General features: G+C 37.0%; 4 protein-coding genes across 12 annotated transcripts in view; 2 read left to right on the plus strand and 2 right to left on the minus strand.

Annotated features, from left to right (window-relative positions):
- Positions 1-183: 183 nt before the first annotated feature.
- LOC132193782 (UV-stimulated scaffold protein A-like) lies at positions 184-9,081 on the plus strand. 5 transcript variants are annotated; one of them, XM_059614663.1, is made up of 14 exons: positions 184-278; positions 332-486; positions 550-660; positions 725-947; positions 997-1,117; positions 1,174-1,377; positions 1,443-1,574; positions 1,624-1,731; positions 1,793-2,030; positions 2,248-2,425; positions 2,483-2,629; positions 2,684-2,820; positions 2,879-2,990; positions 8,689-9,081. In XM_059614663.1, exons 2-13 carry the CDS (start codon positions 392-394, stop codon positions 2,973-2,975), a joined length of 1,791 nt encoding a protein of 596 aa, XP_059470646.1. In that variant the 5' UTR covers positions 184-278; positions 332-391; the 3' UTR covers positions 2,976-2,990; positions 8,689-9,081. The 5 variants fall into 5 exon arrangements, with proteins under 5 accessions (XP_059470646.1, XP_059470647.1, XP_059470649.1 ...); XM_059614664.1 differs by having other exon boundaries at positions 190-486; positions 997-1,147; positions 1,213-1,377; XM_059614666.1 differs by having other exon boundaries at positions 190-486; positions 997-1,147; positions 1,249-1,377.
- On the minus strand, positions 2,976-12,011 carry LOC132193781 (uncharacterized). The gene is made up of 9 exons (XM_059614661.1): positions 11,804-12,011; positions 6,451-6,694; positions 6,117-6,394; positions 5,657-5,910; positions 5,338-5,602; positions 4,662-5,078; positions 3,935-4,576; positions 3,703-3,856; positions 2,976-3,633 (listed from the first exon to the last, which is right to left on the minus strand). The coding sequence occupies exons 1-9, from the start codon at positions 11,815-11,817 to the stop codon at positions 3,229-3,231; spliced, it is 2,673 nt and encodes an 890-aa protein (XP_059470644.1). The 5' UTR covers positions 11,818-12,011; the 3' UTR covers positions 2,976-3,228.
- Positions 12,012-13,548: 1,537 nt separating this feature from the next.
- Positions 13,549-26,249, plus strand: part of LOC132194035 (glucose dehydrogenase [FAD, quinone]-like) — a 158,111-nt gene continuing 145,410 nt past the window's right edge. The window contains exon 1 of the mRNA XM_059615072.1: positions 13,549-13,726. The gene's annotated coding sequence lies outside the window, so the exon portion shown is untranslated. The remainder of the gene's footprint in view (positions 13,727-26,249) is intronic.
- The window catches only part of LOC132194037 (paired box protein Pax-5), a 53,746-nt gene continuing 48,671 nt past the window's right edge, over positions 21,175-26,249 (minus strand). For 3 of the 5 annotated variants that reach the window (XM_059615080.1, XM_059615077.1, XM_059615079.1), the window contains 6 exons: positions 25,086-25,180; positions 24,533-24,716; positions 24,308-24,409; positions 23,506-23,730; positions 23,216-23,314; positions 21,175-22,713 (listed from right to left, as the gene is read on the minus strand). In XM_059615080.1, the coding sequence (XP_059471063.1) occupies positions 22,541-22,713; positions 23,216-23,314; positions 23,506-23,730; positions 24,308-24,409; positions 24,533-24,716; positions 25,086-25,180 (878 nt within the window). In that variant the 3' untranslated portion in view covers positions 21,175-22,540. Of the gene's footprint in view, positions 22,714-23,204; positions 23,315-23,505; positions 23,731-24,307; positions 24,410-24,532; positions 24,717-25,085; positions 25,181-26,249 lie in introns of all 5 variants that reach the window. The other 2 variants (XM_059615081.1, XM_059615078.1) reach the window with 2 other exon arrangements.

Below are 26,249 nucleotides of genomic sequence, written 5' to 3' on the forward strand. Positions count from 1 at the left end.
AAAAACGATTGATACTCGTAAATTGTAAAATTAGTGTCAATTCCTATTTTTATTTCACTGTCCCAGATTCTAAGCAAAAGGATTGCGCATGGAAAAAACGCCAAACTTTTGAATTTTAGGCGAATCAGCCGAGATACCGTTTCTGATTGGCCGTCCGCCGCTTCTTTCAGCCAATCACAGACGCGGAAATTTTGTAAACAAAGATTCTCCTCGCCAGTGTTTATCTTCTTAAGTTTTATCAAATTTTAACTAATTTATGGTCTGTCAAAGCCCAAGAAGTATTTTCAATTTGGTAGTTAATCATATTTCTAAAGAAAATTTCCGTTTAAAGTGAAGAAAAGATTAGAAAAATAGAAGTTTTCGAATAAAATTGGCACGGACAGCCTTAGAAATGGAAGATTTCCCGGATTTTCTGCAGAAAATAACTCACAGCGGTGAGAAAAAACTTGATCAGGAAAAATTGAAGAAATTGGACGAGCTTGTAGGGTGAGTTTTAATATTTTTCCATCTCAGAGACGCTTTTTAATTAAGATAAAAATTTGTTAACAGGTTGTCAGCAAAGAATTGTAAACAGAGCTACCAGCACATAATGAAACATTTGGAAAAGAAACACTCGGAAGTGCGCTACAGCACTCTTCTTGTGTGTGACCACTTAGTAAGGTTTGCATTTTAATTTTAAAAAGACTAAATTTAATTGAAAATACTAAAAAAAATACGTATTTAGGTCCAGTAAAGTCTTCCGCACTTGCCTGATCGGAGAAGACTTGACCACTTTCCTTGAGCTCACCATGGGAATCAACAAATCAAGACCGTTGCCACCTCCGAAAAGTGTGGCCAAAGAACTTCGCAACAAAGCAATATCCGTGATTTACAAGTGGCACGAGGACTTCGGCAAATCCTTCGTGGAACTTTCAAACGCTTATTTTTTCCTCAAAGACTGCTACAAGGCAACTAAAATTAATTATTTATTTTGAGATTCTAATTTCAATGATGCAGGTTGATTTCAAAGCCATTGAGAAGGAACAGGCCGCGGAGAAAATTAAGGCTGAATTAGAGCAAAGACGGGCAGTTGCGAAAAAAGAGGACAGATTGAAAAAGGCACTGAATGAGTTCAAAAGTATTCAAAAATGTCTTGTTGATTTTAGAGGTAAATTATGAATTTGATATTTTTAGACTTCTTCGACGAAGCTCAAAGTTTGTGCACCGAACTAGACAATTGCATTTCTCTTTTGGTTCCTACTCCGGAAGACTTTTTCCTTCCTGTGAGCAAAGACGGGGCCATAAGCTCTGATGCAGGACCAAGTTCTGAAAATATATCTTTGAGAGCACACGGAGTCGTTACTGCTGGAATATCAATTCCACTTCAAGTGAAAAGGAGTAAATAAAAATAAAAATTATTAGCTTTTCTTTGTTAATTCTCTTTTATTCAATTTTAATTACAGATATTCCAAAGTTGGTGATCAACGAGGACAATCAGCCCATCGTAGAAAGTGCCCGAGATATTCACAGTCAGTTGTCGAAAAATCACATAAAAAGGATTGCATTTTTGACTGAGGTCTTTGCTGATGAGAAAGGTTTATAATTTTTTTAATATTTCTCTTTATTAATTAATAAAATTTATAGACCATGCTGGAAAATATCAAACTTGTAAGCTCTTGAATGAGCAGCTAAAAAGGTGCTTAGCTCAGTACGAAGAGCTAGGATTGAAGAGAAAGAAGAGAAGCAGCTCAGGTATTATTTACGAATTATTCTTTTAATTTTGTTTTCATTTCATTTTTAATCTAATTTTTAGTGAGTAGCGATGAAGATGATTTTGAAGAGGTTGAGCCAAAAGAGGGCTACGAAGAAAAAGTCAAAGAAGATCTTTTGACGCACATGGTCACTGCTAAACCAAAAGTAGAAGTTCAAAGGAAAAAATCTGCAGATGTAAAGATCGTTGAGAGGAAGGAAATTAAGCCTGTGAAGAATATGCCAAAGAACATCGAGGACTGGGAGAAAAAGAATATGGAACTGCCACCAGTGATTGTGGGGTTTGTTAATATTTTCTTTTTAATCAAGATGTATTTCAATTAATTTGAGTGTGTTTAAGGAAAAAGGGATTTCAATTTAATTCGTTATTGATTTCATTAAATTAAATTGTTTTAAAACTTTTACTCAAATTAAGCTTGGCAATGGATCCCAATCTTTGGGAACAAATTTGTGAAGAATTAATTCACGATAGTTATTTCATATTTTAAATTTTCCCAGCATCCGTCCAGACAACAGTCAGGTTTGGATCGGACCCTCTGTTGAAGACGATGAAGTCAAAGTGCCAGTCATTGAGAGCTGCCCTGTCGAATACTCGAGTGCCTTTGAACCAGTGAAGTGGGCGTGCCGAGCTCCTCTACCGAATGGATCGTTATGTCCAAGGAAAGACCGAGTGAAGGTTTTTTAAAATTTAATTTAAAAAGAAATATTCAATTTAACAACATGAAATCTAAAGTGTCCATTCCATGGGAAAATCTTACCTCGAGATGATCAGGGAAGATGTACCCGGGAGGAGGATGCCAAAGCAGAGGAAGAAAGAAAAGAGCAGCAACTGCGAGATCACCCTGAGTGGCAGGATCCAAAACTTCTTGCAGAGCTCAAGGTTTGTTTTAATAGAGTTAAGTTTATAAGATTTATTTATATAAGTGAAAAATAGAGAACTACTGGAATTGATTTGGAAATGCCAAAGAAGGGCAAGAGAAAGAAAAAGGCACCTGAGTTTCCAGGCCTTACTGACATCTCTGCCAAAAAGGACAGCCCTCGAAAAAGACTAGCCCGAAAAGTCCTAACGAAGTAAATTATTTTTAAATTTAAATCATTCGATCCAATTTAAAGTTGCAAATTGCTGCAGATCCGAGCTGAGGCAGCTGAAGTCAAGACTGGACATTGATAGGGAAGACAGAAGAGAGCAAGAATTCTACTTGAGCTCCGAGGAATCAACGGACTGATTTAGCAATAGCAAGGTAACTATTTATATGTCTAGTGAGTAAGAAAACACAAAAACTTTCGCTTCAACTTTCTTTCGACTCTGTCTAAATTAAAACTTACATCCTTTTTATTGGTATCACCCAGCAAGCGAACTTCTACAAACTCGTTAAAATTAAGAATTAAATAAAGTAGTCATCATATTCTCTCAGCGCGCGCAAGTAGTAAAACTTAAACTCTAAACATTCACTTTTATGGCAACCGTTCCTGCTCTTCTTATTCACTAGGGGCACTTCTGGCGCGGAAGTGTGGGCCTGGTTTCCTGCCAGCGCGCTTTTTGATCAACGAGCTGACCAGACTCTCAGTTGTCTGCGGCTCGGGGGCGGCCGTGGAGGCAGTCGTGGCGGCCACGGGCGCCGCCTCGGCCTCTTGGCTCGGCTCCTCCTCGCTGTTGGTGGCGCCGACCTCGCTTTCCGTCGACGCCTTGGGCTCGGCGGTGGTCGCGGCCAGAGGGCTGGGCCTCCTGGGCCTGGCCAGCAGCTGCCTCCTGCTCACTGGGCTCTGCTGCACCGGGGACGCTTTGCGCGGCTTCTCGGTCACCAACAGGTTCGGCCTTTTGCGGAGGCGGTTCAGCCCTGTGGGGGCGGCGGTCGTGGCGTTCTGCGCTTGGCTACTTTCGTCCTGAAATTAATTTATATTACAAATAAATAAAGATAAATAAATAAGTTTTAATTATTGTAAAAAATCTACCTGTGGAGGTTGGGCAGCTTCTGCTGAGGTTTCGGCTGCAACTTCGGGGGCAGGGACTTCCTCATTAGCCTGCTCACTTGAAGCGGGAGCGGCTGTGGTAGACTGAACTTGTCCAGGTCTGTTTCTATTTCTCAGAAGGAGGGGAGATCTGGGCCTAGATTTAAAATTTTTATAAATTATAAAAGGAATATTTAAGTAGATTTAATTATTTTAATTCTATTTAAATACGGACCTGTTGGCAAGGATTCTGGGCTTTTGTGTGGTGCTGGTTGAGGTGGTGGAAACGGAGGGCTGCAGTTCGACATTAATGGGCTCTCCCTCGACGTGAGCTTCTTCTCCAGCTTCCGCAGGTGCAGCCGTGGTTGTCCTGCTGGGAGGTCCCCTCCGTCTTGGGAAGCTGGGCCTCTGGATGGCGTTTTTGATGCTGTTTGTCCTGGTCTTGGAGGCAAAACTGGGGGCGGCGTTCGCAACCGGGGAAGCGCTGTCCTTGACGACCTCTTCTTCGGAGGGAGCAGTGGTGGACAGGGAGGAGGCGTAACCTCGCTGGCGAGGCCTGTTCCTGGTGCTGAGCAACTTGTTGCTTTCCCTAGTCTTGGTCTCGGGAGCGGCGGTCGACGTAGCTTCGGCAACAACTGGCTTCCTGGCCCTGGACCTGTCAAGGTGGCCGGGCTGTTTCCTGATCGAAGAACCTGCACCTGGTCTGATGCGTCCTCTGGTGCGACCTTCGGTGGTGGAAGGAGCTTCAGTGGTTGTGGTGGTGGTGGTTGTTGTAGAGGAGGGGAGAGCTTCAGTCACGGGGAGGGTGGTGAGTTCTTCTTCAATTTGCTGAGTGGTAATTTCGTCATTCTGGGCAGGTTCGATGACTTCATTGGCCCTGAATTTTTAAAATTTGTCTTAATATTTGGCCAATCTTTCATCCAATAAATTAGTTCCCAATAAAATTTAAATAATTTACGTACCTCTGGTCATCAGCATTCTGAATGGTGGCGTAAAGAGCGGCCAAATCGTAGGCAGCCTTGTGAGGTCTGTCAGTTGAAGGGGGATCGGTGGCTGGGACTTCCGGGGCCGCAGTGGTGGTGGTGGTGGTGGTAGAAGTGGTCGTTGTGGTGGTTGATCGGACGCGAGTCTTGGCAGGAGGAACGAAAGTTTCCTCTGCCTCGGCGGTGAACCTGTTTCCGCCGCTGGTCGAGTCGGCGGGGGCTGCGGCGCCGGTCCTGAAGGAATTGCTGTCCACCAACTCGAGGCTGGGGCGCACGCGGCCAGGGGCGTTGGGTTCTACGCCGGGAATGGCGCGAGGAGGGAACCTGGTGACCACGGGCAGTCGCTCCTCTTCCGGCTCTTCAGGTGCAGAAGTAGCGAACTGTCTTCCAGAGTGCCTGTTTTAATAAAAAGCATAATTTAATACTTCCGTTGACAATAAAAAAAATAAAATAAAAATACATAAGTCAAGTATAATTTTCAGTCATTCAAATAAAAAAATTAAAAATCTCCTATTCTTTTATTAAACTTTTTTGTTTTAGATTTCAAAAAGATGATATTAATAAATTTAAATGCAAAATGATTCACTTTTAAAGTGCTTTTTCTTTTCATTTAATTTTAGTGTTTTTTTTCTTATTTTAAAATTTTCAATCCTACCTGACTGGAGCGTTAATTTCGTTGACGAAAGGAACTTCAGTTTGGTATTCGACGGGCTCGGCACGGTGCTGTCCCCTTCCCCTATTGATGGTGGTGTAGCGACCTTCCTCCTTTTTAGAGGGGATGTCCTCGGGGATAGCCTCGGTGGGCAAATATCTGTTCCTGTAGCCAGCAGTGGTGGGTGCCGCGGTCGTGGTGGTGGTGGTTGTCGTCGTTGAAGACAATTCGACAGGCTTGGTCAAATCCTCTTCCAGATCAACACTCTCTGAAAAATTGACATTATTTAAAATTGAAATTTTTAATAATTTTCAAATCTGACCTCCTTCGGGGTTTTCTTCGTCGTCGTAGTAGTAAATGTATTCGTACTCGTACTCCTGGCCATTGGGAGCCTTTTTCACATTGACTCTGGACGACTGGGTTTGCGATCCGGCGGTTTCCAAAGGCAGATGACTGCTCGAGCCTTTGGCAATGATGTCGTGTCCTTCGGAGGGCTTGCGAGATCCGCTGGACAGGATGTTGAATGGAGGAAGGTCGGTCAGGTGTGCGACGGCAGCAGTGTGTTGAGACTTGTCACTAAAATACAAAACAAAAAATTAATATTTTAAACACTCTTCTACTTTCATGAAAAGTTTATTCTATAATTTTGTATTTTTCCACCAATTAACTTATTCGCAACTGAAATAATTAATTAATTGAAATTTTTCAAGTAACTTTTCTTTAAAACATATATTCCCAAAATGGAACAACTTTATATTTAAAGGAAAACGAAATTAACTTACATGCTCTGGAATTTTCCAGCAGGCACGGTGAAGGAGTCTCCGCGCTTGCCCTCGAAGGTGGGCCTGTTCAAAAGGCCGATTTCGGCCTCGGATTTGAACTCGACCACTTCGCTAGCCGCGTGCTCCCTATTGTGACTAGTCTCAAATTTGTCAGCGTTGGAAGGAACGATCTGGACATTTTCCATCTTCTTGTGCTGCTCCTGCTTGATTATTCTGCCGTTGATGTGCATTTCCTTGCTGATGACCACCGAAACCTCGGTTTGCACCTCAACAGTTTCCTTGATAATTAAATATATTAAAACTTTTGTTTCAAATTAAATATTTTGTCAACAACCTTGGGCGCATCGGTGTTGGCGATGGCGTCGGTTTGGAAAGTGGTGGGTCCTGTAGTTTCTTGTTCCGTGTTGGTAGTCAGAGGGGCTGCGGTTGTGGCGTTGTTGACAAAGACGTTGAGATTGCGGCCCGAGGGGCCCAGAGAAGCTTTGAAATGGACATACTCTTCTCCGGGTCTGGGCTCGGTGATCAGCTCGACCTCCGGGGCGGCGACCACGGCGTGCAGACAGCCCCACAGGAGGAACCTGAGAAAAGAAAAGCAAAAATTAAATTATTTTAATTCGGAACTTAACTTTTGAAAATTAACAAAAATTCACTAAAAGCCCAAAATTCTCAATTCTTCTTAACTAAAATTGAGTTTCTAGAATCATCTCAAATTATGTAGCGTTGATAATTTCAACTATTTTTTAAGTAAAAGAAAAACCTTGTTTTGAGATTTTTCACCTGTTCTTTTAATTATCAAATTTTGCATGTAATCATTTATTCCCAGAAAATAGCAAAATGCTCTTTAAAAATAATGAATAATTCAACTAAAAATATAAAAATATTGTTTTGTTTGTATAAATATTTTCTAAATAAATCACCTAATTTTACTATAAATATAATATTTGGCTATTTCTCAATGAAATCACCTGCTATACTTTCAATTGAAAACTTTCCATTCCTGTTTGTAATTGCCAATGCAAATGAGCTCGAATGGTAAATTTGACGCGGCCTACATTTGACCCTTCCTTTTTACAATCAATTTTAAAACGTAAAAATAAATAAGCCTTTTCATCCAAATAAACCAAAAATGTAGAGTGAAAACACGTCCGTAGATACATTTATAATTGGATGGAATTGATTGCATGAAAACTAGACACGCACTCATCAGACAAATCCGACTGCGCGGAGAGAAATTGAATAGATCTCTGCGGTCGGAATTTCCCAAACAATCGAGCATGGATCGAAATGCACGTGGCTCATTTTTCTTAATTAATCGCGTCTGTCATATTTTATTGGCTATATTTGTGTCGACGGTGCGAGAGAACGGCAGCACTTTCTTTCACAGCTGATCCCTCTGATTTACGGAGGATTAATCTCTCTCTCTCTCTCCGCGACTTAAGTGGTCACCCGCGGCCTGCCCACGAAAGGAGCGAACGAACTTTCGCTCACAATAAAAATGAAAGGCTTTCTGGCTAAAAGACACGCGGCCGATTTTCAACCTGAAGGCCAAGTTCAAGGTTAACGGCGTCGGAGGAAAAAGTGAAATTCTGCGAGGTATTTTTTTTAATACTTGCTGCGTGGATAATTTTATTAGACACGCACAGATTGAGCTCATTAAAGGAATGAAAAATTTTGCGTGTTCTAAAACCGGCACCAAAAGTGAGGCAAACGGAACTGTAATTAATTATATCCCTCGTTTTCTTTTTCATCATAAATCATAACGATGGGTTATTTATTTACAATTTTTTTTAAATTAAATATTCATCTCGTTAAACAAATCGGATTAACATTCGTATACGGTTGAGTGAAAAGTCAAGACCGTCCGCTTTCGATTTGCTGTGGGAAAAGCAAAACGAAAAACCCATGAGGTCGTCCTTTGGAGAAACACAGACTGGTTCTCACATAAGAATTACCATCTCGTTGCATGTACATTTTATTACGCGCACAGTGACCTAACAATATAGTATGATTAAAATTATGTCTTTCTCTGCTCATTGTCGGAGAAAGGCGCAAATACGCCAGTTAGTTAATAGTGCGCTCAGCCGACAATTTTCTAAAATAATCACGGTGTTGAAACATCTTTGATGATTCGCAATAATTTCCTGTCCGACCTCGAGGCTGCAAATGACATGATTTGGTAAAACACGTTCCACTGACCTTTCAGGGACTACTTTTAATGAGACCTTAAATAGTTCTTTTACAATAATTATAATTAAAATTTTGTGCTCACCTCTCACATTTCAAAGGACAGACTAATAATTTCTTAACCGTTTTTTTCCAACAAATAAATATTCAATTGAGAAATAAAAATAAAACAATGATTTCAACAATTAAAAATAATAATTTCAAGTCTATTTTGCTCCGAACTTATGATTGCGCTAAAATTTAAAATTCAACTTGCTGAGCACAATAAAAATTGCATAACCCAGGAAGTCTTTTCATTCTTTTCACGCCAAAGAGACCGTATATGGCCCAACGCCTCTCTCTGTGTTATTCTTAAATGTCTCATCACATAATATATATTTTTTTTCAGACGGGTTGCAAATGCCAAATTAAACGAAACGCGCCGCCCGGTGAATGTGCTGCACGCTGCTGGGAATTGGGACGACGCGATGCCACTGACAATGAGCTGCGTTTCTTGCCTCACACAATACAATTAAAATTCGTAGGTGTCACTCAATTTGCTGCTCGTTTGGCACGCACAATCAACGCGTCTTTGCCAAGTCAGCAGATCAAAATTTGGCACAGTTTTATCAGAGGAAAATTACCCGTTTCTTTCCAAGATGTTGCTTCTGAATTATGTTCCAAATCAAGCAGGAAAAGCTCAAAATTGAAGAAAATTGAATGAAAAATGAAAAAAAATGAGGTTTTATTTGGAATGTTTTAAATTAAAATTTAATGCCCAAATAAAATATAAAAATGTCAACATCTGAAATTTATTGATACCTCTTTTAGAACTTTCCTTTTCTACAAGACAAACTTTTCCTCTTCCACGCTTATTTGCATGTGAATGCACCTCAAATGTTACTCAATCAATTGAATAATGGGTTATAGAAAATTCTCCGAGTCACGCCCTAAGAAGGCATTTTTCTTCTCCTGTCGCTTTGTTTTCAGGGGTCGCCTGCATCAGACGAGGTGTCAAGTCTCTTTCTTCTTGACGCCCAAAAGATATATTCGAAGGCGACAAATTTATAATTTTGCTGCGCTGGCACCTGTCCAGCCCAGGATGAGAGCGTGCATTTCCAAAGAAAGGTTGGTATGGAAATACATCCAATAAGAGAGAGTGAGAAAGGGTGTGAAGATCCTAGCAAGAGATTGACCTACTCAGATCACTTTCTACACTCGCAACCACTTCTTCTTCTTCTCCTCCTCATCGCCGAACACAATCGGCCGCACAGACACATTCACCTTGCTGAAATTCCACTTTGCAAAACGCGCTCTCAGCAGAAAGAATTAGCGAACGGAACTCGCCAAGTAATTGAGTTGCGAAATTTCGCACGCGCTCGAGTATGATGCCAGTTAGGGTGTTACACGCAAAAATGTCTTCAATTTTTTTTTTCAAACTCTGGTGAAATAATGTGAAAGTAAATAATGCGGTTGGATCAGCGAAATTTTTTCCTTCACTATTGCTTTTTTCATAATTAAATTTTATTATTCAAAAAATAATTTGGAAATTTCGCTTGGTTTGATTCTGGTTTTGGAATTTTATTTCAAACTTCAATTCAAAATAGATTGGTTCAAAATCTAAATTTTTTTAAACTAAAAAAAAGATATTTTGTCTATTCAACAATGCAGTTTCCAATATTTTTTTCTTCCAATAATTGTCAAATGTGGCTTCTATTCACTTCTATTGTTGTAAAAAGTTGCTCAGACTTTGTCCATTTTATTGTAACTTTTAACAATTTTTTTTTTAATCTTTGGAGATACATTTTAGGATTTTATTCAACCCTCTGTCAGTTTTGTTATAACTTTTCTTTGTAGCGGTTTGGAATTTTTTTAATCGTCTACGCCCTTGAAAGTCCTGATTTCCTGCGAGAAATGTCACTCTGGTTGCACCTCTTTTTTGCAAGTCTGACAATAATTCCACTGTGCTCCTTTCTTTTATATTCACTTGGGCCAATTTCTTAGAAAAGCGTCCTCTCAACTCATATAAATTTCGCGGAGGCGCAATAAACTCGGTCCATTGTCCTCTGCTTCTTTCCTTCTCTCCGCCGCGGTGCAAATAAAACTTATATACAGAGATAAATAGATGCCCCCGCGCGCAATGTTGAGAGCTCGGCAAAAAGCATCATTATAAAACGTCGCGCAGCTTTTTCCTCTCTTACATTTTATAAAAGCCAGTTTTGCCTCGGACAGAAAATGAAAGTGCCCTCGCACATTCCAGCGGCGTGTCACATTTTACATGCACGTATGAGCTCGCTCGGTGCTTTCATTCAAATCTCCGATATCAGCCGTGATATTGAACCTTTTTATTCTAATTGACTTGAGTGTATGATATAAAAAAAAAGAAAGAGAAAACTCATTAGATTGCGGCCGTGCAAAAAATTATTGACGTGTGACTCATGTTGCGGTGAACTTTGCGCAACTGATAAAACCAAAGTCGAGACACCGCCCTTTTTATTCGTGCCAAAATGGATTAGGCGGAGAAAAAGTTTCATAACTGTAACCTCAAGATTTTGTGACAATTATTTAAAATAATTAATTCTCTCAATTATTGTAATAAAAATTTACAAAGAAAATTTAATTAAAAATGAAAAGGGGCTTGTATTTTTTATGAAGTAATAATATATAACTTGAATTCCCGTATTATTATTATTATTTCTGGTAAATAAACGTGCAACGTTATTTTTAATGAAAACTAAGAGGAGAAATTTTTGCAGGCTGGTCTTACCGGTAGATTTATCTGTCCGCGTTTACTAAAATTCATGAGCCAGCAAGTTCTTTCTCTCGTCTAAAATGCTTTTTTAAAGAAGCTCAACACGGAAATAACCACATATATGTATTTACACTCTCACTTTTACCGCATAATCATTTGCCAGGTATAAACGGCGGCGCCGGAGTAGAAAAGAGTCAACCTGGTCTCTCGGTTAAGCCGTTTTTGGATGCAGGTATGGAAGAAGATTATAATTTCTCTCACTGGCGCGAGGCATATTTTTGTAATCAAATTTGCTCCAGTTCGTGCATGATTTCGAGAGCAATTCATTGCCTGCCTGTGTCGTGTAAAAAGAGAGTTTGCTAAATAAAGAAGAAGAGAAGAAGATCGAGGAATGGAAGAGAAGCAGCCGGCAGCAGCTTTCTTTTAGTTTGTATAATTCGGAGTAAAATTTACCGCTTGAGCGTGCAGAGTTTTTTTATGCTGATCCAATTCCGCAGAAAATTTGCTTACTCACTCGCACCTCGTTTCATTTAAGTGGAAATAATTTAAAGTTGTATAAATTTAAAAAAAAAACTTGGATTTTTGAATATTAAAAATGCAATCTTAATTAATATGTAAATTCTTTAAATATTAAAATTTAATTGCAAATCTGTGCAAACTCCACCATAAAATGACTCAACGCATAAACAATTTGCCTCAATGAAAGCAATAATTATTCAAAGGAGGAAGGCTACTTGTTTATAATAATAATAATAATATGTAGTTTACTTACGCGGTAACGAGCATAATGCGGCCGGTGTTGCGCGGCTAATTAACTATTGTTGTGCAAGTGGTCGCTGATTGCGGCTCGAGAGGTGCGATGCCGCATCCAACACAGGGCGCCGGTGAAAAATGGACGCCGAAGACACTGTGTCTTGCTATGGAACTTGGCGCTGCACAACTACTCGGACGGATGCTGCGGCCGCAATATGTCGCGCGCGCCTTCACTCTCTCCTTTTATATGACCACTTCACTTTGACCCAAATTCGCGCGGCTCGCTGCCTCCAGATTGGACGGATGCATTATTACCTGTTCTCCGCCCTCCCTCCCGTTCGCCGATTCCGCAGCACCTCTTCACCAAAACCACCCTCGCATTTATGCAATCAAATGTGGAAAAAAACACAACAGCGATTTCGGTTCTGCCGATGTAATGAAAGTGGAATTTTTGCATTACACGAGTTCATTGAGCTGCAATTTTTATCAACTGGAATTCAGAAGGATTTATTTTTGCTTCATCTCTGTGGTTAATTTTAATGGCTCAATTGAAGCAATTAAAACCTGGTTAAAACCTCCATAAATTGCGTTTGTATTTTTTACAACTCTCATCATTGTTCTGTTAAATTATTTCTTGAAGTCAATTTATTCAGAAATATCAGTACCGAATTATGGCATTGTACAATTTTTAATTGAAGAATAATGAATAATAATATTGTTTAAAAACTTCCTGGAGCTACAAGAACGCCAATTATATTTAAAAATACGTTTTTTTATAAATTAATTAAAACTCATTCTCTAATTCTCACTCTTGCATAAAAATATAATTTGATCGTGAAAGTTGCAATATTTTTCGCGCTCAAATAACTTTTGTTCTTTACATGAATTTTATTAACGACGTAATCAAATTATAAATTTTATATTTTAAGATTAATATCCGCACAACTCTTTTACTGGATTGATGCAATTTAAAATAATTCAAAATAATCAGAAGAGATAATTCCAAAAATTTGAACAATTCAAAATCTTATGCAAATGATCATTTCAAACTATTCAAATATGTTAAATTAGATTCAATGGAAAGATATTATTGAGGAGTAATCAAAAGTTTTAACAGGAGGTTATTGACGGATAGATTTTGATTAATTTTTATTCACAAAATAATTAAAAATTTTATCTACACTACCATAATATTTATTTATATTAATTCTAAAACTTTTTAAATCATAATATGATAATATTTAAATTTTATTTAATTTATCAGTCATTTATAAATTTTAATTTAATTCAAAGTTTATGGTTTATTTAAAATATATTTAATGTAAAATTAACTAATTTAATTATAAAAATTATGATTATTAAATAAAATCAAAACAAATGTTATTTTTAACTGTGTAGTACTTAAAATAAATACATAATCCTAAATAAAAAGTTTTTTTTATCAATGGATGAATTTTGATTTTTTTTTTATGATTAAGATTATAATTAACCAAGCCTGGTGGCCCAGTGTTGAGAATTCTGCGGTCAGTGGGATCAAAATGCTCAGTTTTTTGGAAACAAAGAGCCTCTGGTATGCGAATCGTGGACAAAATTTCGTCAGGAATTCGGAATGTGCGGCGCAATCTGCACCGACTCGGCTCGCTTTTCTGAGGTTTTTGCCACGTTTCATCACGTTTTGCTCCCTATTTTTTCCCCTTTCTCTCCTCCCTCGCCTCACTTGGCCCATCAATCACATGTTTCCGGAGTTTTGATCTGTTGATTTTGTGCGGAAGGACGCGATTTTTGAGCTTGCGGGTGATATAGGACGAAAAGTGCGTCTTAACTGAGTCCTTTGAGAACTTTTGCCTGTTTTTGGTGCCACGAGGGACGGACTGACGAGACCAGCGGGACATTTTGGACGCAACGCAAACGGGACAGCGAGAAAGAAAATCTCCAAAGAAAGGTTGGTGAAAATTGCCTGATTCGATTCGAATTATAAAGAAAAGGTTTCTGAAAAGAAATAAAAATATCGCCAAGGATTAGGAAAAAAAATTATCCTTTCTAAACTGCAACAATTGGAGTTATTTATGTCCTTTAGTTGTTAATTCACCATTTGCGAAATCAAATAACATTGGTTCTTATGATAGCTTCATCTTAGAATGATTGAATCTTTTCAATCCTAAGACATGTTGTACAAAATGAAAAATAAAAAATATTGGCGTTGGAAAAATCAAAATTGGTTCAGCGTGGGGCTGTAGTCAGGCGATCAAAGATTTGTAAAAGCTCAAAAAATTGGCTTCGGTTGCCTACTTTTCAAATCTTTGATCGCCTGACTACAGCCCAACGCGGAACCAATTTTGATTTTTCCAACGCCAGTATTTTTTATTTTTCATTTTGTACAACATGTCTTAGGATTGAAGAGATTCAATCATTCCAAGATAAGGCTGCCATAAGAACCAATGGTATTCGATTTCGCAAATGGTGAATTCCAAAAATATGTATGACTTTGTACATCGCCAAATTATTTTCTCTTTCCTGGCCTGCGGGTTATTTTGCTTGTGTTAAAAATAAATTCTTTCGATTGCACAGCCAAAAACAAGTTGGTTAATTGTTGTGAACCGGAATATTTTAGATTGCATAAAATTATGATACTTAGAGGAAGCAGAAAAATGCTAAATATTTAATGATCTTGTCCGAGCAACGCCTAACAACATTTGAAACAAATTTTCGTGATATTTGAAAGACAATTTATTAAAATCGGGTGCAAAATTAGATTTGACTGATGTCAGTAGAATGAGTCAAATTAGTTTTCAATAAATTACATTTTTAGAATTTTTTCGTCCCATTATTAAATTTATCAGCCACGTTAACTATTCTCTATTTAAATTTTCATCAGTTTCTGGCTAAAATGCAATAAAAAACGGATAAGTTAATTCTTTAAAAATTTTGATCTTCGCTTCTTGACTGGTTATTTTTTGTGTAAACAAGTCAATTCGCCATTCCAGAGAGATCTAATTAAGATTATTTTTATTAGCGTTTTTCACTCGGAGACCCTAAAATCACGGCTGGAATGGCTTTATTTTGCAGAATGTCGAATGAAACGAATAATATTGGATTAGGAAGTGATTTGATATGATAATCAAGCCGCACGGAATGCGGAATAACAATTTTGAAGCCGCGGGTCTCCACAACCTTCTGATCGCCCTCGTCTTTAAAATTAATAATATGGAGCGAGAAGCCAATCGAAAGGACGAACCGAGACCCGGGGCCAGTCGATGAGACAAACCACTGCTCTAATTATCAATTTCAGCCAGCGCCATTATTTATTATTAAAAAAGCAGAAAATTAAACATAATCGAACTTAAAGTTCATGATCAAATTTACCAAAACAAATTTTCCGTTGAATTGCATAAAAATGAATAAAATTGAGCAATAATTTGTACAATTTATCTGAGTCAGAATTTTACACCAATGATTTAATTGATCCTGCTTTTCCTCAATGTTTATATTGTTTCACGGAAAAAAACTATTGAAAATGACTCAGAAGCTTGTTGAGGAAAAGTTTGCTTCAAATTCAACTTACTAGAATATAACTTTGCCTTATATAATTTGCATTCCTGCATAATTAAAATTGTCTGATCAATGTAGCTCTAAATATGATTACATTTTAAAAATTCGGCGAAAACTATGATGAAGTGAAATGAAATGATTGCTTGACCTTTTTTACCTATTAAAACCATGTAAAAATCCACGAATATTATTTGACTCCGGAGTTCAACAATCGGCAACAATCAAACAATGCACTGATTTGGCTTTAATTAATTTGTCTTCTTTTTCTAATTTTCAGTAAATAAAATTTTTAATTCCTCAATTTGTGTCTCTGCTGATGTTTTTTCTTTGGTGGAATTTATTTTCAATAATCGCATTACATAAATTTTATCTATAAACGTAAGAATCTTCACTTCTCAGGCGTTTATCTGATTAATTAAAACATTTGTCTGATCAAAAAAGCCTAAAATTAAGTAGAAAATATTAAAAATGCAATTATCTCATTTTCAATTCGCTTAATTTATCAAAATAAATCAGACAATACTAATTTATTCATTTTTTTTTAAACAAGGAATCATTAATTGATTGCAATGAGAATATGTGAGAATAAAATTGTAAAAAAATTATTACAAATAAATGTTACAAACTTTCTTAAAATAATTTATATAATGTCCATCTAAATACAGTATTTTTTTCTCTGCAAAAATAAAGAATGAAGATGGAAAGTTTGACAAAAATGACCGCCAATTATAAGAAAGATGTCTTCTTTAATTGCTCACAATTACCTTAATTTTTCCATTTTCGTCTCTCCGCTGAATTTTGTTGTTGGGAAGAGAAACTGGTAAAAAGTCAGCAAGGTCAGTCGCCGCCGCCGCGTTTCCCTGTTTATATTTGTTTACTCGCAGATACAATATCAACTCCTTCGGCTAATTGCTTTCATCGTCGCTTAATTAATTGAAAAAGAAAAAATGAGAAGGCGCGCCTTGGTGCTGAGGAAAGCTAGATAGGATTTCGCTGCAGGATCTGTGAAATGAAAACGAAAACAAGTATATAGAATTCGCGCAAGCAGGCTTTCTTTCTTTTTCTTGCTTGGCTCTTCTTCGAGTACAAAACCCACAGCGCTTTTCCTTTCATTAGCATATTCAGCTGCGAGTACTCGCGCTTTTGCCAAGTCGTTTTATTATATATTTTATTCCAGCTCGAACCGGCCGAAAATCGCATCGAGAGTCGCGCGCGTCCCTGAATCCATACCATGCAAACCGGCCTGTTTACTTGTCGCACAAATTTCAACGCACAGGGGAACGAACAGGTCGCTTGCCCCGTTTTGGGCGTCGGCCGCGCTCGTTTACATGGTCGCTGAGCTTTTTGTCGCCGCAAGAGTCGTGAAAAAACTGGTCTTCTTCCAAAATGAAACATATTCAACTGGAATTGTTCACGATTTTAATTTTTTGGTCTTCAAAGTTAAATGCAAAATTTATTTTCAGGTAGAAATTTACAGGAATAACTAAAATAAATATAATTATCAATTTAACAAACCCAAAATTAATTATTTTAAAATAATGATGGATGAAGCTCGAGAGTTGAAAAAGTCAATGAAAATGAAGTAATTTTCAGACTGAGACCTACAAATATTATATATTAAAAAATCCTTCAAAAACATGTTTCATGATACATAGGAATTTTTTTTGTTTATTATTTCGCCCAATTGAACTCCTGATTCATATAAATTTTATAAGTGTATATTTTAAAGATTTCGCCTCCAGCATTTTGGAGATAAGGAAGTAATTAAAATGGAAAATATTATTATTTTTTGCATTATATTGACTGATTAATTCTTAATTTGGAAGCATATTATTTGACGTCTTATCATTTTCAATTGATCAAATATCTGGTAAAAATCTTCTGTAATGGTAAATTATTTGATCAAGATTGAGCTTGAGTAAATTAATTGAAAATGTGTGGAATTATTCATATATTATATGAATATTATTGGAAATCGATCATTCAAGAATAAAAGTATAAAGTCGCATTCTCTGCATGTGATCACTTTCAAATTCATAATTTTTGCTCTATTTATTCTCTCAATTTATACCGTTTTAATTTCTTTCTTTAATTACCCACTACATTTGCATTCACCAGATGATATTAATTCTTTCACTTAAACCCTAGTAAAAATTTCAATCGCTTCTGAACAATTTAAGGGGCACCGATTTATTAGAATTACGGCAAAAATAAATGTTTGCACACCGAACACTGAACACCGCACACAGCACACTGAACACCAAATACCGCACTGTTTTTTTTTCAACCTTTTTACTGAAAAATTGATGAACTCTTTTATTACAAATTACTTTTGTAATTAGCTAACAATATTTTCTTTAGTTATTATTTAGCTTCTAAAAGCGTGTAATTGTTAAAAAAAAAACTTTATTAATTTAATATTATTTCAGTAATTTACAATCTTATTTGGAGATTTTAACTTTTTATTTTAAATAAAATTTACAAAAAAAAAAAAAATCTGAAACACAAAATACAATCCATAAAAAAAACCACAGGCACCGCGCGGTGCCCAAATTTAATTTGTTTTATTTCGCTGCATGATTAATATATCGACACCTTAAAGTGGCTGTCACTACAGCTGCCTCGATGAATCATAATTAGCAAGACGTCATTTCTCAGGGTCTTTTTGAATGGGTTAGTCAGATCGGTCTCGTGGAAATTCCTCCTCATTTGTTTACTCATAGAAATTGCACCGTCTTTCTCTCAATCGAAACAATGAGATCAAAATCAAGGCCGTTGGCAGCAGACGGGACACCTTTTGCTGCAGCACGCTCGGGACAATCACCTTTGCCAAGGACAGGTTTTTTTATTTAGAGGGCATGGCGAGGGCCTCGATTCGGACCAAATAGGAAAATGACCCGTTTCGGCTGCTTATTTTATTATTTTGATCTCAATTAACTCTCTCGAGAGAGAAGAGACAAAAGATTGTGCCGAGACAATTAGTCGCCTTGAATTGTTTCGCAATTAACGAGCTCGCGGGAATTAAAACGCCCATCTATATAACGGCGAGACAAAAGAAAGAAATGCAAGTTAGTCTGCCAATGACAAAATTCGCCGAGCGACCTTTGTGGCCACGACGCTAATTATGCTAAAACTCAAAGAGGAAGGTTTTCTTAAATTGTGATTAATTGGCCATTAAAGTTATGTAAAACAACAGGAATTAAATTTAATGATGGTTTATAATTTAAAAGCTAAACAATTTTGCGAGAAATTTTGAAATAAGAACCAAAAGCTTCATTTTCTTATCAAATGTTATCGTGATCCTGTTCGTAAAAATAATTATCTTAAAAAATATTTTGAATTTAGGATTGAAAAAATGAAATAAAATTGCCATAATTCATTTTGGTGTTAAAAAAATTCCAGAAACCCTTTCTTTTGCAGTCCTCTTTGGATGCAGATGGGTTATGCAAATGAGAAAGCACATTTGGACGCGATGCGACAAATCAAAGCCTTATTTCTGATTTTATTCAACTGCATTTGTTTATTCACTTTGGCCCGACTCCAGCGAGACGTGTTTCTTGCACTTACGTGTATCGCCACCGCTCGTTTCTACACTCACGGCCAATATACACGTAAATCTCTGAATCGGATGAAAACGCACTTGGTATAAATTAGCACACCTACTCCGCCCTCGCCTTTGCAGGAAGCGAAACTGGTTGCGTGAATTTTTACCATAACAAGCATGAATTCTTTTCTCAAATTAGAAATTAATTAAGCCAGGCAAGCGTGACTCAAATAAAAGTGTAAAAATTTTTACGCAACAGCGTGGAATTTTTGCAGCGAGGAAATTAGAATTCTAAATATATTCGCAAAAGAGCAGAGAGATTTCCCTGTGCTGGAAGGAGTCATTCGGCCTTGCAACATTTTACTTTCCTTGTGTGACGCTCTCTTGATTGTGAATTGGCAAATTCAGTAATCAAAACGATAAAATTAAATTTTTATGAAAATAAATTTTAAACGTCCCGTGAAGAAATTTGAAAAGAAAGTCGTAAAGCGATGCATTCTTCGGCGGAATTTTAACATTTAAAGGTCATGTGAGCGAGACTCAATGAGTTTGTTAAACGTTTAAAATGCACTCGCCAAGACAATTACCCAAGTCGAGGGAAACCGCCGGAGTAAAAAAATCGGCACATTAGTGATGTGTGGCGAATAAGAAATTTTCAGAAGAGAAATTACATGAGGCCCTTTTAACATGGAAATGATGTCACTTCAATAATGCGCCTTGGATTGTCACAATAAGCACAGGCGAAATTATTCACAATGAGAAAGCAGAGACGCGAATTCGCACCAAAACTAACTTTCGATTATGCAAAAAAATGATAATTGTTTAGCAAATTCAAAATAAATTGAAGTTATTTACAAGACTGAAATAAATAAATACATTATGGATGATTAAATAATTGTTAGAAATAAATTTTCAATCGGTCATTTTTATTTCGCAATTACCAGTAAAATTTAAATATTTCTAGAACAATTTTTTGCAACACATTTTCGTTCCTTTTTTAATTTTGCTCTCCATTATTTTTACCCTTTGGCTCGGTACGATTGGAGATGCTCTTCAAAAGTCACGACTCTCGCGTGATGCAACGAAAACAGAGAGTTCTCTCTGATCACCTTCTTTTTGCCTTTTATTCCACGAGATGACTCTATTTCAACGTGAGGAAATCCCTTTTCCTTTTTCTTTCCTTGCGCCGACCGAAATAATCGCGTGCGTCTCTAATTGTAATAAATAAACGCAATCTCCGATTCTAATCGCGCGTTGCGTCAGCGGACATGGATTGCCAATATGCAAATGTCGTGAGCGATTTGGAGCTTCTCTGTGGAAGAAAGAGACCTTGGTGTTTTACGACGATAAATCAGTCCTGCGAGTTTTCGCTAAATGTCAGCCGAAAATTCGAGATGTCTTTGCGCAATTTATGAATTAACAGGTGAACAACAAGTAAGTACATTTCGAATGTGAACGAGAGCTGCAATTTTCAGAGGAACAAGGCCAAAACGTGTGTTTAGTTGTAAAAGTCTGACAAATGAAATCATTTAATTTGCAATCATAAACATTGTATTTATTTTTTACTTTTTCTCTGATTTCTAATTCTTACGTTAATCGTTAATTATGAGATTTAAACTGTAATTAAAAAGCTTCTGAACCTTTCCTCATGGGATGAATTTAAATTTTTGATGTCGACTGACTTAATAATATCATTTTCCATCTTAAACGTGATTTGCAGACATTTTCATCAATTTTAGTCGTGCCAATTTTGAGAAAAAACTTTTTGTAAAAAATTCCGATAAGAAACAATGCTAAATTTAAAAAAAAAAATCAGTTTGTAATTTTCTTTGGGACTTGATTAAATCTAAAAACCAATGCTTATGCAGGAAAAAATTACCTTGAAAATTAATCAGGATGTTAATTTTTTTTGCAAAATCCTGTCTTAATAGGTAAATATTAAAAATGCCGGGATTATTTTGTTCAATTGTCGTTTTTATTTTCTTAAAATGTACAGAACAATGAATGGGATGCAGTGAGGTGTCTGGCTGGACAGTGGGACAAATATTGCGATGCAAAACCTAAAATTATACAATTACATTCCGCCGAGGTTTTCACAAATATGTAACAAAATTGGAGTGAAACGAGAAATAATTAGCAAATTATTTCTAGAGAGGCTTATTCGTCTGTCTTTTTTCGAGTTTTTAACATTATTCGATAAATGCAATTCGTGCTGACGAAACATAATAATTGTGAAATTAATTAGAGAGCTCGAGGGCGGGGTCGACAACAATTAAACAAAAGACTCGTGGTGTGGGGTCGTGTTCTTGTCTAAATTTATACGCAAAACAAAACATTGGCGACTTTTCTCGATAATAAAATTAATTAATTAAATTGCTCTAGATAGAATATTGTCAGTGGGCGACTCTTCTCGGGGCGTATAATTAATACTTCTTAAGTGCGCAAATTCTTTCTTCTTTACACAGAGAGAGGTTTCTCGACGAACGAAGAAAAAGTACAAAACAAAAACAAATCTCAAAAGTACGGTGCGTGTGTATTTACAAAATGACATGAAAAATAAATATATTTATATATGCATCGGTGTATATGAATATTTAAATCTGCGATGGTCATCGTTTCTCCTTCTTCTTGTTTTAAATTAAAAAATTTTCACTTTTTATGGTACATACACAATTAATCTTAAGACTCCACACTAGACTTGATTTCATTACGCATTTATTCGTTTCAAATTTTTCGTCTTTTGGAAAAAAAAACTCTCCAATTACAACTTAAAATGAAAACGAAATTTAAAGCGTCTCAGAGACTATTTTTTTTTTTAAATATATTTTAAATAATTTAATGATCATCCCTTTCTCAAACTAGTGTCTTTGGTAATCAAGCAGAATGAACTAAATGAGTATAATTATAGTTATTATTTCCTCTCTCGCGCCGCTTCCCTCCTCAAATTAAGTAAGAAAAGCCAAAGTCGGAAAAGTAAATTATAAATTTAAAATTTACTGACTAAAGCAGGAACGACGGCCCGAGAGAAAAACAGCCTTTTTTTCAAGAAAAAAAGATGAATCAGCCCCTAGCAGAGTAGAGAACAAAAATCAACGTGACCAAATCAATCAACTCTAGGTTTTTGGTGCGGATCCAGCACTTGGTGCGACAAAATCATTAACTTAATATTACACAGGGTGGTTACTACGATAATATATAATTATAATAATTACACAAGATAACAAAACTCTTCCGAGAGAATATAATAATATTTCCTTGTGGCGCGGGAGGTAGCAAAATAATTAGCGTTTATAACTTTACAATCGTCCACATTTTTTTTTCATTCATTCACTTCCTTTCTTTCTTTCTTAATAATGTACTATGGACACGCACACACACCCAATGCTGCTGCCTATCGTAGATAGTAATATCGTCCACCTAACCCAATCACTTCCGAAACTTCCCTCCTTGGAGTAAAAATTAATTTTCCGGCCAAAATGCAGAAAAAGTGGAAGTTTTCCAATCTTCTAGTTTTTTTAATATTTATCCAATATATATATAGATTTATTTTCCCTCTTCGAATTTCGTCTGCCATGTGTCCAGTGTTTTAATAATTCGCTTTCGTTCTTTCTTTCTTTGGCTGCTGTGAGATCTGAACTCAGTCAGGTGAGAACTGGTCCGAGTTCACGCAAGACGAGCGGACGCTGGGGGCGACGAGGCGGCCAGGAGGCGGCTGCTGGGGCGGCTGGCCGTCAGGGGCGACCTGCTCACCGCCTGCTGCTCCACAATGGCGTACTCGTCCGGCTGCAGGTGGAGGCCGTTGCCGCCGCCGTCCAGACCGGACACCTCAGCCGGCACTAAAAATTAAACCATAATTAATTTTCGGATCAAAGTTTTAATTAGAGGAAATTTTGTGTTAGACCTCGATTCAAATTTAAAGAAGTAGGAACTTGCTGAGAAAAATTGAGATGAAGAAAAATATGAAAAAATTTGATTTGATGAAATTTTTACAGTGTATAGTACGAATTTTTTATTTCTATTTAATACATGTTTTTGAGAAAAAGTGCATCAAAATTTGATCTGATAAAAGGTTGACCCTGAATGGAGGTGAAAAAACACAGTTTTTTCTTCTTATTTTTGAGGTTTAAAATTTTAAAATACACTGTTAAAAAGTTTTCCTAATATACGTTTTCCACAAGTTTTATGTAAATTGTTGATTTTGCCAAATTAATTGGGGTGATGTTAAGTTTTTTTGTAACTTTTTTGTTGAAATTTTCATTAATAATTAGGTCTTTTGCAATTTCTTGGCCTTTTTTTTAATTAAGTGTATATTTTTCTTCATACTCACAGGTTACTTACTAAGAAGACCACTGGCACCGTATCCGTATGAGCTGTAAGGGGTTGCGTACTGCGAGTAGGTGGAGCTGTACGCGTACTCGGTACCCGGCGCGCTTCCCACTGAAACAACCAAAACCAAAATGAGTCCCTTTCAAATTATATTTTTGAAATCATATTTCACCAAACCGGTTCTTTTTAGTTTCTCTTACCGATCATTTCCCATTCCAAATTGGTGATTTTAAAACTCCAACTGATTTTTACAATAACAATTAACATGCACTAAAATTATTAATTTTCTACACAAGACGTACCTGTCGAGGTGGCGTATTGTCCGAAGCTGGGCAGTACCGTGTACGCTGGCGCCGTGACCGGCGACGACGTGGGCGGCGCCGGCTGCAGCACCGTCAGCGAGCCCTGGTGCTGGATGAGGGGCATCGGGGAGGTGTTGGAGGTCGGAATGCCGGGCGACACCTGCCCGCCGGCGCCCGCCATCAGCGGCGACGACGTGTTGTGGTAACCACCGGTGGCGCCGCCGTCTGCACGTGCACACCAAACAACAAAAGCAAAACAAAAACATGCTTAGTTAAAACAATTAATAACAAATAATAAAAACAAAAAATGGGAATCTTATAATAAATTTTTTCCAAAGAAAACATTCAAACCAACTCAAATCAGGCACTTAAACTAGACTTGAAGTAAAAAAAGCTTTTGAAAATTTATTAAACAAATATTTTGATAAAATTTATTTTTGAAAATTCTTATGATAAGTGTAAATTCTTGAATTTTGATTTTACCAGCTTAATTAGGGTGATTGGAGCTTTTTTTTATCAATTCCAGTGTGGCCAATTTTAAGAAAATTATGAAGTAATTAGGATTTTTCTTCTTATTTTGAAATTTACTTAGGTAAATTCTAATGAAATTGTGATTTGGGAGGAAATGAAGAATAAATTAGAGTAATAAAATTGCAATGAAACAAAGCGTGCAATCAATCGCAGCACAAAACATCATTACTCATATCACATGGATCGCGCGACGGGCAATCAATTAGAAAACAAGAAGCTGCCGAAGGGACTCGTTCGCTTGAGAGATCCATCTCTCGACTGCTGAAATTACCTTGGTACGGAGAAATCGAGGAATCGAGCACGCCCGATGAGGTTACGGTGGGTTTCATTTCCTGCATGGTGATTGGCACCAGCGGGGTCAAATTACCACTGCCTGTCAAACGATCCAAAAATCGCCGTTTAAAACATACATCGGATGCAACAAGACACAAACAAACAGGAAAAAATGCAGGCGAGGAAGCGAGAAAAAAAACAAGAGAAAAAAATCGTGTCTTACCAAGAGAGGCGGCGAGGGGGGTGCTGTACGAGGGGGTGTTCTGAGAGAGGGAGTCGTACAGGTCGGCCGAGGTGGTGGTCGGGAATGCTTGGTTGTCGGACACGAAGCTCTGCACGCTGTAGGGCGAGCCGCCGTTGCCTGCAGCGCCAGCGTTGCCCAAATCGAGCAGCTTCGACGACCAAATCTGCAAATTGAAAGCGAATTTAAAATGCATTCATTAAAGTGAAAAATTTTAAGGTAATTTCAAATGCGAAATCATTCATTTCTATTTCCATATTTCAAAAAAAAGTTACAAAACTTCATAGTTGCATCAAAAAGTTAGTTCACCAAATTTTTTTTTATAATAAATTCAAATTTGTTCAAAGTTTCTTCTATTTTAATTAAATACTAGAAAATTTACCTAAAAATCATTACAGAAAACAAGTGCATGATAAATAAATTTTTTTATATTTTAAAATAATAAAAACAAATTAATAGAAAATTGGTACTTTCACATGTTTTCATTATTTCTAAACACTTGAAATTAAAATAAATTTATAATTGCTTTGCTTACATTGGCGTAGAGAGGATCTCCGTTGTATTGGGTGCGGTTTCTCTTGATGTCATCCTCGGTGTGACCGTTCAAGTCTCGATTCTCGTCAGAAATAACTGTAAAACGAATTCGTCTGGGATTAAACGGCGCGCTTCCAACAAGTCGTTGTGAAATAACGTGTCATTACTCGAGGTTAATTAGGCAAATCGCCGTCAACTCAAGCATTATTATTTCTCTTTTTGGCGACTTGTCGAACCACTGAGCATAAAGAGACAAAAAAAACTTATATAATTTCCACTTTCGTTATTTTGCGGAGCGGAAAAAATCGTGGCGAAATTTGCATCTGGGAAAAATGTTAGAATAAAAGCAGAAATTAATCTCGCGGAACGGCTCTTTTTGTTCGTTGTGTGTAAAAATAATTAAGCACAAGGGTGCCGTTGGGGCGGGAAAGCGGAGGACAAGGTGCACATTGTTGCAAGAAGCATATGCCGGGCCATTTAATCGAGATCAAGAGCACACCGACCGACCGACTAATTAGGCGCGCGTGGATCTCTTTGTGCCATCCAGCCGAGTTATCTGCCGCCTAATTAGTTAACCCCCGGCTCGATTGCATCGCCGCGCCGCCGCCGCCGTCTATTTATTCATCGTCAAGAGCGATGCCACTCGAGATATTGCTCGCCCCTGATCATTCTCCCCGGGGACGCGTTCTCACCCCCGCTAGAGATTTGGCACCCGAGTTGTGTATTGAAAAAAAGGACGAAGGAAAAAGACAAATCTGAGCAAATGATCGCGTGGGGAATTACTCGGTTCGATGGAAATTTATTGTTATAGTTAAAATTAATAGCAAAAGAAAGTGGGGAAAACTTATTTTAATTATTAAGAGTAAAAAGTGCAAGTTAATTTTTAAGAACAGGTTCTGGTAGGGATAATTGCTCAAATCAACAATTAATTACAGTTATAATTCAATTTCAATTTTATTCAAATTTTTAGAATTTAAAAAAAAATTGTTTAAAGATCAAAGTTTATTGAATTTAAACATTTTTCTAATGTATAGTTTTTAAAAATTCAATAATTATTACTTTGAAACTAAAATTTTATAAATCAAATTACCTTTTTAGCAATTTGAGAAAAAAATTGAATAATTAACTGTTCAAGTTTTGAAAATTTTGTTAAGAACGAAATTTT

The sequence above is a fragment of the Neocloeon triangulifer genome, unplaced genomic scaffold (assembly GCF_031216515.1).
Source record: "Neocloeon triangulifer isolate White Clay Creek 2 clone unplaced genomic scaffold, ASM3121651v1 ptg000005l, whole genome shotgun sequence".
Classification (NCBI taxonomy): Eukaryota; Metazoa; Arthropoda; class Insecta; order Ephemeroptera; family Baetidae; genus Neocloeon; species Neocloeon triangulifer.

Excerpts from the sequence above, each read along its gene's own strand:
- LOC132193782 (XM_059614663.1), top strand. The coding sequence starts at position 392 with ATGGAAGATTTCCCGGATTTTCTGCAGAAAATAACTCACAGCGGTGAG. Across the intron at positions 948-996 it reads TCCTCAAAGACTGCTACAAG|GTTGATTTCAAAGCCATTGA; the intron begins GCAACTAAAATT and ends TCAATGATGCAG. Across the intron at positions 1,575-1,623 it reads GGTCTTTGCTGATGAGAAAG|ACCATGCTGGAAAATATCAA; the intron begins GTTTATAATTTT and ends TAAAATTTATAG.
- LOC132193781 (XM_059614661.1), bottom strand. Across the intron at positions 6,395-6,450 it reads CCAACACCGATGCGCCCAAG|GAAACTGTTGAGGTGCAAAC; the intron begins GTTGTTGACAAA and ends TTAATTATCAAG. Across the intron at positions 3,634-3,702 it reads AAGCTGCCCAACCTCCACAG|GACGAAAGTAGCCAAGCGCA; the intron begins GTAGATTTTTTA and ends AATTAATTTCAG.